This window comes from Rhineura floridana, chromosome 12 (genome assembly GCF_030035675.1).
Source record: "Rhineura floridana isolate rRhiFlo1 chromosome 12, rRhiFlo1.hap2, whole genome shotgun sequence".
NCBI classification, from domain to species: Eukaryota; Metazoa; Chordata; class Lepidosauria; order Squamata; family Rhineuridae; genus Rhineura; species Rhineura floridana.
The window spans coordinates 24324771-24335164 of NC_084491.1; the positions used below are offsets into that span (position 1 = coordinate 24324771).

At 43.2% G+C, this 10394-nt stretch overlaps 1 protein-coding gene across 1 annotated transcript in view; it reads left to right on the plus strand.

The window, feature by feature from the left end:
• Positions 1–4106, plus strand: part of ATP6V1B2 (ATPase H+ transporting V1 subunit B2) — a 32861-nt gene extending 28755 nt beyond the window's left edge. Inside the window, exons 13-14 of the mRNA XM_061592912.1 lie at positions 427–556; positions 2249–4106. Of these exons, the coding sequence (XP_061448896.1) occupies positions 427–556; positions 2249–2391 (273 nt within the window). The 3' untranslated portion in view covers positions 2392–4106. The remainder of the gene's footprint in view (positions 1–426; positions 557–2248) is intronic.
• The last annotated feature ends 6288 nt before the right edge of the window (positions 4107–10394 follow it).

Below are 10394 nucleotides of genomic sequence, written 5' to 3' on the forward strand. Positions count from 1 at the left end.
AAATAACTTATTCATTTACTGTCACATGTAACATCTTGTATATAATGAAGTTTATTTGTTTGATTCAAAATCCCACATGTCAGCTTGGTCAAGGGTGCTACCATACTAAGGTCCTATTCTGCACCTATACCTATACCAATTTTACCAACAGATTACACCATTTGGTCACATTTTGGGGAAAAGGTGGTGGGGTTGAAGTTTGTGGTTCAGAGGGCATATATGACCCAGGCTGAGGCAGACTTCCTGATCCGGGTATTTGGGAATCAGGAGGTGGTAATCCCAGAGACACAGGAATGTCACATGGTTCCAACAACATTTGATGGGCCATAGGTTCCCCACTCCACTTTAAAGTCTCCCTCAATTCCTGTAGCTTGAACATTCCTATCTTGGCTACCTGTTCTTGATCACTCTTTCTCTTTCTTCTAGTATGCCTGCTATGCCATTGGGAAGGATGTCCAAGCCATGAAGGCTGTTGTAGGGGAGGAAGCGCTTACTTCAGATGACCTTCTCTATCTTGAATTCCTGCAGAAATTTGAGAGGAACTTCATTGCTCAGGGTAGGTATAGCATGCTTCAGATCAGCCTTTCCCAACCAGTGTGCCTCCAGATGTTGTTGGACCACGACTCCCATCAGCCTCAGCTAGCATTGCCAATGGTCAGGAAAGATGGGAGTTGTGGTCCAACAACATCTGGAGGCACACTGGTTGGGAAAGGCTGCTTCAGATGCTCAGTTGTTCTTCACCCCTCAGACGCGCGTTAAAATCCCTTCTTACCTCAAAAGACAACTGGATTTCATTCTTGGGTCTCATATCTGAGGAAGCACCTATTCATCAATGGGGGGCAGAGGTGGGGGATAAAGCAATGCTGCCAGCTTTCCTCAGAGTCCAAAGTGCCAGAGACTATGTACACCCTGTTGGTTTCCTGGCACTCTCATTGGTCTTTCTCACTTCCTCTCTTTGTCGCCCTCTGACTTGTTTATATGATCCCTGTGGGAATGCAGAAGCAGGCCTTCTCTAGGTTTACCTGCTCCCTTCATAGCCACATCCCTCTTTTGTTTACTTCTGGCATACAGTGGCAACCTAGCCACATCTTTGCCCACTGCAGTTGTACTCGGAGGGAAAAGCCTCAAATGTCTTGTCTGTCATAACAACATATATAAGAAGAGCCCTGTTAGATCAGGCCAAAGGCCCATCTAGGCCAGCATCCTGTTCTCATTGTGGCTAACCAGATGCCTTTGGAAAGCCTACAAGCAAGACCTGAGTGCAACAGCACTACTCCCCCATTGTAATCCCCAGCAACGTGCAGTCTGTTTTCAACAGTGGCTGGTAGCCATTGATAACCTTATTCTCCATGAATTTGTCTAATCTTTAAAAGTCATTCATCTTGGTGGCCATCTCTATGTCTTTGGGGAGCAAAATCCCAGAGTTTAACTATTTGATTTATTTGATTTATATCCCGCCCTTCCTCCCAGCAGGAGCCCAGGGTGGCAACTGTGTAATTTCATTTTGATACTGCTTTTTATTTTTAAAAAAACCCTGAAAGCAGTTTACAACTTAACTTACAATCTAATTAATGTAATTGTACTGCCTTCAAGTCGATTCCAACTTATGGCGACCCTATGAATAGGGTTTTCATGAGGCTGAGAGGCAGTGACTGGCCCAAGGTCACTCAGTGAGCTTCACGGCTATGTGGGGATTTGAACCGTGGTCTCCCAGGTCGTAGTCCAACACCTTAACCACTACACCACAAGCATCAAAATAAAATATTACAGATAAAGGTCAAATATAAAACACACATTTAAAGCAGCATAATCAACAAGAAAACAAAATCTTAAACATAAAGGAATACAGATGAAGGTCAAATACAGAAATACTCCACAAACTAACAACTAAGCAAAATAACTGAAATAGAATCTGTACCTCCACACACACAAAAGTAATCCGTCCCAAATACATTCTTAGCAATAGCAATCCTCCATATACAAACCTCACTCTCAGGCATTCCCACCAACCATACAGATAACGCAGCTAATTCACAGCCAGACATTTATTGCAAAGCAAATGTCTAGTCTACAAAAATACAGTGCAGCATTTTTACTGTGTGAAGAAGTACTTTCTTTTGCCTGTCCTGAATCTTCCAGCGTCATTAGATGGCCCCAGATTCTAGTATTATATGAGAGGGGAAAAACTTTTGTCTCAAAGGTTTTGGTCTGTACCTGTGTGTAATTGTGTCAGTGGTTATTCTTTCAGGGCCCTATGAAAACCGCACTGTTTATGAGACGTTGGACGTCGGCTGGCAACTGCTACGTATCTTCCCCAAGGAGATGCTGAAGAGAATCCCTCAGAGCACCTTGGCAGAGTTTTATCCCCGAGACTCCACAGCAAAGCATTAGCTGCACCTTCGGCCTCCATAAAAAGCTGGGTTTTCTTCCCTTGTGTTGGTGTTTACTTGTCATCCCTGTAATTAAACCAAGAATAAGTGACATATTTGTGCCAGTGTTCCTCATGTGTTAAGCTGATAACAGAGTTTAAAATATGCCTCTTCTCTCAAGCACTAGGATCTTGAATCGTTTACAGTTTATAGAGGGGGGGAAATGGTCTTTCACAGCCCTTATTTGATTTACAGGAATAATTGTTTTTCTTTAGGCAGTCTTGGAAGAAGAAAATTCTTGAGGCTGCAATTTTCTATCCATTGCACTGTGAGGCAAATAATAGTCAGATGGGAGGTATGGTTGAAGAAATCCTCTCCTTGTTGGCCAGGCCATCTTTGTCCATTCAAAACGTCCACCACTCTTTGTGCTGTTGTGTAGAACAGATAACATTCTTTGGTTGCTTAATGACAGGGTGAGAGAGGCACGCACACAACACAGCAGGGTGATGGGTGGTGACAGGTCAAATGCACAAATCCCCTCTCACTTCAATTATGGCAGAGAAAATTGCACAGCGATGACATTTGCAATGTTTGCACACCCTGGTGCTTGTCCAGTAACAGGTACAAGATTCCTACCTCTTCCGTGAACTCGGCACAAAGGCCACTTGCTTACGCTGCCAGTCTAGTTGGCCTGTTTCACTTTCTCCACCTGCAACTTTGTGCAGATGTGGCCATCATATGAAATGAAATAGGGATCCTCCCTCCACCTATTCAGCTTGTGAGTTGCAGAATAGTTGGGGCTGGAGAAGTCAACTAATAAAAGCAGTTGTGCCGGCAGCTAATGGAAACTTATCCTGAACAGTGTTAGTCTTCATAATGCTGTCCTGAAGACATCCCAGCCCTTTCAGACTGCACACTATATAATAGGTTAATGGATGAACCAAGCTGAGGAGCATCTAATTGTAATATAACCTGGGCCCTTGAAAATTATTTTCAAGGGCCCTCTGATTAATTTATCTAATCAGACTTGTACCAAATGAGGTAGAAAAGGGTGAAGGCAAATTGAATGTGTAAAGGGATATTTTAAATTCTGTTAAGCATTTCTTTGGATGACACTGGGTTTTGAACCACATCCAACTTTGCGTTTGTTTTTAAACCACCTTCCAAACATGAAGTTGGCTAGCCATCATGAACTGGGCAAAGAAGGGAAAAAAAGCTTGGTGCTCAGCATTATGTCATTGGCAGCCAAACGTTTATATGGAATGGGCTTCTTTGGCTTTCAAAGCCTGGAGGCACAGGATCTTTGCGTCTTCTTGATTTTGCTTTCCAGGCTACTCTTTGGGGCCACTCCCAGCACTCCAGCTTCAGCAACCCAGATTGCAAACTGTTGGCAACCTCCTGGATCATGACTGGGAGTTGCTCAGAGGGGTTTGTGATGGCTCAAGCTGCATAGACTGTGCCGTTTCCAGCGTCTCCTCCCCATGCAGCCCTCGCAACGCTCTCTCCTATGCAGAAGTTTCTTGTGCTGTTTTTGGTCTGTGTGTTCTGTAACTTGGGTGCAGTAGCCTTTTTTCTTTACTCTAGTGCATTCCATCAAAGTTGTGTCAATTCTATTTTTCTCTGGACAGAGGAGGGGGAATCGTGGGGATGGGGAGATAGCATGAAAATATTCTAATGTAGAAAACTGTGATACCTGAATAAGTTAAACATGAACAATAAATGTTAAACAAAATGGGACTACCAAGAAATGGTTGCTTCTTGCTTTCTCTGGGGCCCCATCACAAACTGTAAGGCTGTGGGTCTCCTCTTTGCAGTTTCTCCAAGGGAGCATTCTAAGCTCAGAAGCTTGGAATACACAATTCTGGAGAAGATCTCTAAGGTAGGAGCCCTGCTTTTATGGGTGACCATTGGCTTAGCAGATGTATCTTGTTGGCCAACTTCAAAATGTATGTGATGGATGAGGTGTCTTTCTTGGCTGCTATTGATAAGCCATCCCCCCTTTTGGAGGCCGTTTGAATCCGTTGGTGCCTTGGATTGTTATCTTTCAGCTGCTCTGATATTGAAGGGGTGATGGGGACAGGCACAACTTGAGTACCCTGTTTGGAGGCAGAGATGTGCACGTGTTTCAGTCTTTCCTTGCAAGTGTGCATGTGTAGGCTTAGGCAGTCTGCTTAATAAAGCTGTAGGACACTTACACATTCGTCACAAAAGCATGAATTGTGTTATAAAAGTACTCTCATGTTATCCAGAAAGCTGAAATTAGGCACACAGAATCCCAGATAATCGAATTACAAAAAAAGTTTAAAGGAGAAGCTAATAGAAAGAACTTAGTGCATGTAAATAACCTTATAGAAAAACATGGCAGTAGTCCAGCACTGATTAAAGCAATCAAAGACATACATGGTATGGAATGGTCTGGGATCTCTCAATCTCGCTCGCTGGCTTGCTCCAATAGCAGCCATGGCTGTAACGTACTTTTAAAAAAAAAAAAAAACCTGACCATGTATATTTTAATCTATGTAGATTAAATCTGCAGTGGGTAAAAGTAATATTTCTGAAACAAGAAGCTTTATTTTCTTTGTGTTTAGATCACAAGTGGTTTTCTGGTGGGGTACAAACAGCCCTTGCAAGTGCCCAGATGTCCCTGCCCTGACCACAGCCAAATGTGCCTCCCTGCACTTAACTGTGATAAAGAAGAAGTTAACATGGGGAGGGCCATTCCTGGGCACTTTAATCCCCATGTAAACAGCATTCCCTGAGCCCTCCAAACAGATGGGGGGAAGTCGGTCCACGGGGCCCCTCATGACTGTGTGTTTAGAGACCAGTCACAGCAGGTGGTTTCAAACGGTGGGCCGTGCAAATTCCAGTGCCCTTCCTTGTATTTGATTCAGCCTTCAGGAAGGAGGACCATTTCCTGGAAGAGGGCATGACTGGCTGGAACTCAATGCAAACATGCCACACTGCAACTTTTTGCTGCAGGTCCTACTTGTCATGGTCACTGATGGATTTTCTTTCTCCACGAACTTGTCTCTTTTTGTGCCAGCCATCACATCATGTGCCAGTGAATTCCATGAATTGTTGTGTAAAGGGATAAGCAGCCTCACCGCATGACAATTGCAGGGGAGAGTAAGCTCCCACCCGTACCCCCAAATCCTTTCTTGCACAAGACCCCTAGCAGTTGCTGTATACGAACACAAAAGTTATTACTATTCATTTGATCTATATACCACTTATATTTCAACAGAAGTCTCTTAAGTGGTTTACATACTCCAGCAAAAGCAATCAATATAAGATAATACAATAGAAATCTACATTTAAAAGATGGAAACTAAACAAGTGTGGAAAACCTATGGCCATGTTGGGTGGGGCTGATGGGAGTTCAAGAACAGTTGGAAGTACCCAACGTGGAGCTCTATCCCAGAACTTGCTACCTTCCCCTTGTCCAGGTTCCATGCTTTCCAAAGATGTGTGATGTTCTGGAGAGGGCACATGGTACAGTTTTGGAATCCTGGGCACTCAGTAGTTGTAAATGCCAAATGACACATCATAATAAACACGTTTTTTAAAAAAAGAAGCATACTTGAGTGTTGCGCTGTGTGTAGTTGTTACTTAATTTTGTTTAAAAGCAGCACCGCAGCAGCAGATGTTGAAATGCGAGTGTGCCAGCGTGTGCGTGTGTTTGCCTAAGAAAGCAGGCTTTTACTCTGCATCAGCATCACTGAGACTTAGTAAAATAAGAAAAGCTACTTTATTTATAGAAATACATAGTAGATAGAAAAGGCATACGTAGTTCAAACTAGCTAAGTTGGAGGCGTAACACCCAGGTACAGGAGTTAGCCCCATGCTCGGAGAGAGAGCAGAGACAAAGGGATGTCTCTCCCGGACAGCCAGAGGACAAAGGAGTGGAAAGGGCAGAAGGAGGAGGGGCAGGTAAGCTTCCCTAAAGGCGTCACAGTCTAGCGACAGAAGGAAGTCAGTCAGAGCATCACAGGTAAAAGGTAGACAAAGCTTATTCATCTGGAGGACCCTAGCCTTATCTTCCCTCGAGCATAAACAAAAGAACAAAACAGGAGTTGCTCTTGCCCCACTTCCAACAAAGAGAGCCACTTTCATTTTAAAGAAAAAGCAACAGGGCACCGATCTACAATGTGCTCCTGAGCTGGATCAGGCACTGTGAAAGTTTCTAATGAAAATTTCTCCCAGCCCCTCTCACTTGCACTAGAAAGTGTTATTTGCAGTAATTGGCACTTCTGGGCAAATGACAGGCAGGCAAGGGGCAATCTGGATAAGTGACCCAGAGTTTCTATTTCTTCAGATGAGAAGTGGCCAGTTTAAACAGTACAGAAAAGAGAGCCAGTGGCGGCTGGTGCCCATTCAGGCTGGTAGGGCAGAAAGCAGGGAGCCCAACAGGCAGAGCAAGAGCCAAAAACAGGAGCCAACCAATTCTGGGTTTGTCACCATGCTCCTCCCTGCAGAGTTCTACAAGGGTAAAACGGACTAAAGAGGAGGGAGTAGACAGCCAGGGCCACCCCCTGGACTGATTGTAAACAAGGAGGCAGGCAGGTGGGGGTTGACTGAAGTTCACGGGTCAGTGCGCCACTCGCCCTTCTTGACCATTCCTCATTGAACAAAGTATCTGGGAGTGTGCGCTTAGTTTATTTATTACAGCGCTGGGGAGTTTTTTTTCAGCCTGAGAGCCACATTCCCTTCCAGACAACGTTCCCAGGGCTACATGACAGTGATGGTCAGGGCTAGATACAAAGGTGAGCAGACAAACGGATGTTCATGTTACCTTTGTACACTGGGCTTCTTTCTGTAGACCAACCTTTCCCAACCTTTGGGTCCCCAGATGTTGTTGGACTACAACTCCCATCAGCCCCAGCCAGCATGGTCAATGGTCAGGAAGGATGGGAATTGTAGTCCAGCAACATCTGGGGACCCAAAGGTTGGGAAAGGCTGCTGTAGACTCTCGCACATCCCTCTCTATTCTCCATCCTGGTAAGCAAGAAGCATTATCCGAGTTCAATGCCACATTCTAGCCAGGCAAAAATGCTTCAAGAGGAGGATGCACAGCAGACCTGAAGGGAAAGGGTGTGGTTGGGGAGAGCACCCGGGGCCAGACAGAGAGGCCTGGTGGGCTGCATTTGTAGGGTTGCCATATTCCAGTTCCACAAATCCGGGCAGGTTAATTTGCATATTATGTGAAGTATTTGCATATTATGCAAATATTTGCATATTAATATTTGGATTGTCCAGTTGTTTTGTTTTTGTGCCTAGGAATTACCACCAAAAGCTGGGGAAAGATGTGAGAAATCTTTTTTTTAACAGCAACATTTTCAGCCTTAAATGCCTAGACTCTAGTTTCCAACACTATGGAGTATTTATTGATTTATTAATAGAATTTATATCCTGCCCTTTTGCTGTTAAAAACAGAGCTCAGCACAGCTTACAAATATAATAAAAACAATAAAAATACACAATCAATATAAAAACATAATAAAAACACAAAATAGCAACAAACAAAGTAAGTCAGGGCAGCAGTACGGTTAACCATATACGATATATTTCAAAGATGTGGTGGGTGGAGAAAAACAAGAAGCCAAAACGTTAGGAAAAGGAGTCTTTCACACCACATACTCAGTTCTAAATACTGTTGCAGCAAGTGTTACAAGTTCCTCCAGTATTCCACTGGTGCAGGCACTCAGACATTCAAAGTATCTGTATGTTTCTTAGGTTTTATAAAAGCAGAGCTTTGCTTAACTCAAAATTTCTTCTCCCTTTGATCAACCACATCTACACAGGTTCCACCTCCATACTCAAAATGAAACTGGGCCTGGAAGTGTGCAACAACCCCACACATACCTTGCTAATTACATTATCAATGCCAGGATGTCTGTCTTATCGACCACTCTCCTGCTCCCCCCCCCCCGGCATCATGAAAGACCCAGTCCTGGGCTCAGAAACAAAATAAATATCTGGTCCTCTTCAAAGTATTGATAAGCCTCTTGTTTTAATTGAAATAATAATTATAAATTCTTGTTCTTATCACTAATGGGAGTTAATTATCTTGCATATGCTGCTGTTGCTTCTATGGCTGTAACGGAGTGAGGTTAAAGATAAGTGAAATGCAAATAGGAAAAAAAAAACAGAAGGCAGTAACACTTTCCTAAATGTAATACCATACCAACCACAACAAGATTCCTATGAGTAACGCAAAAAACTAAGCATCTCACAACCAGTCAGGATTCCTAACCAAAAACCAAAAATATGATAAATGAAGAAATATGCATATAAGCATGACTATCAAATATATTTATTAATTACACAAACTGTAAAGATATTTATAGTGCAATCCTAGGTTTATTTATTCTGAAGCAAGTCCCAGTGTATTCAGCGGGGCTTACTCAAACAGGGACAGAAACGCAACCTCAAGTGATAAGCAATCTTATTCACACAACCCAAAATTCCGAATCATGCCACTTTATGCTGTTTTGCAACTGTTTATACTTGTTTTTATGGTTATTGGATTTTAAATGGCTTTATTTCTTGTTGTGAGCTGCCTTGGTTTCCAACAACCCTACCTCACAGGGGTGTTGGAAAGACTCCGTACACACATACGCACACACTGCAGATGTATAAATACATACAGCCCATATAATAGTTTATTGTCAAACCAGTTGGTCATTGCAGAAAAATCAGTATTAGTTTTTAAAAAAATCAGTATTACTTTCCAACAGAATAAAAACTGTAATACCTAAGTAAGCCCTGCCTACTTGCTTTAAAATAGAACTGGAGAAGGGGGCAGAAAGAGTTAGAACACAAACACAATTCTTTTTTACATTCACTCCAAAGTCCCATTGATTTTGAGCACATTCATAACCATGTCTACTCAAAAGTAAGTCCTATTGAACTCAATGGGATTTACTCTGGGCATATGGGATTAGCATTGTTTTTACAAAAAGCAAGCATTGGGAAGGTTTTCAAAACACTGCCCAAGATCTGACTTCTGCACACAAGAAGAAAAAAAACTGAAATGTATATACTTACCCAATTTATGAGATTTTCAGATAAACGGGGTGAAACCACCATTTTGTTTTCTAGACACTGCCTCAGGTCAATGAAACTGAAACACAATGCCTGATTGGCTGCAATCCTGAACAGGCGGGGTTAAAGCTACGAAGTGCTATAGTATACAGTACTGTTTAAAGAAAGATTAAACAGTCGGGAGGGCTGATGTTTTTATGCATATCTTGAGAACCGGACCACCTAGAAACTTAACTTTTTTTTAAATTAAAGCTGAGAATCCGGGCCACCTAAGGGGCTAGCCGGGCACCAGGTGGCATGCATAGAATCTGGGTAAAACCCGGCTAACCGGGCAATATGGCAACCCTATGCATTTGGCCTACAGGTCTGAGGTTTCCCATCCTTGATTGATTACATTCTCTTTATCCCACTCTCCAGAGAACTCAGGGCAGCATATGTGGTCACCTCTCCAAACAACCCTGTGAGTTGGGCAAAGCTGAGGGAGAGAGGGTGGATGGATTGATGGGGGGCTCAAAGTCCACACCCTGTATCATTCCACAAATGAAAACAGGGACATGCTCTGCCTAATACTAGGGTCGGCCCTGTTAGTAGCCAACATCTCTAAGCTTCATACAGGTGGAATAGGAGGCCTTTCAGTGCTGAGGCTGTGATTGCCAAATAGCCACAAGAGCCCTAGTCCCTGGAGAGCTGGCAGCAATTCTGAAGATGATGTAATTCTGGTTGTGTGAGACGTGTTTGCTGACAAGAGTTCCTGTGCTCTTACAGAGAGCACATAGAGCTCTTATTTCCAACAGGCCAATGCAGTGATGGCACAAAAGCCATCTCTTGATTTCAGACCTTAAGCCTGCCCCCCTCTACGAAAATGTGGCTAGGTCCAAGACATGATATCTGGGAAATATACAATGGAGTGTGGTCTAGATCTTCAGCTACCTCATCTTGATTGGCTAATAGGAATGTGCCAGTTAAATGGGAAAAATATGA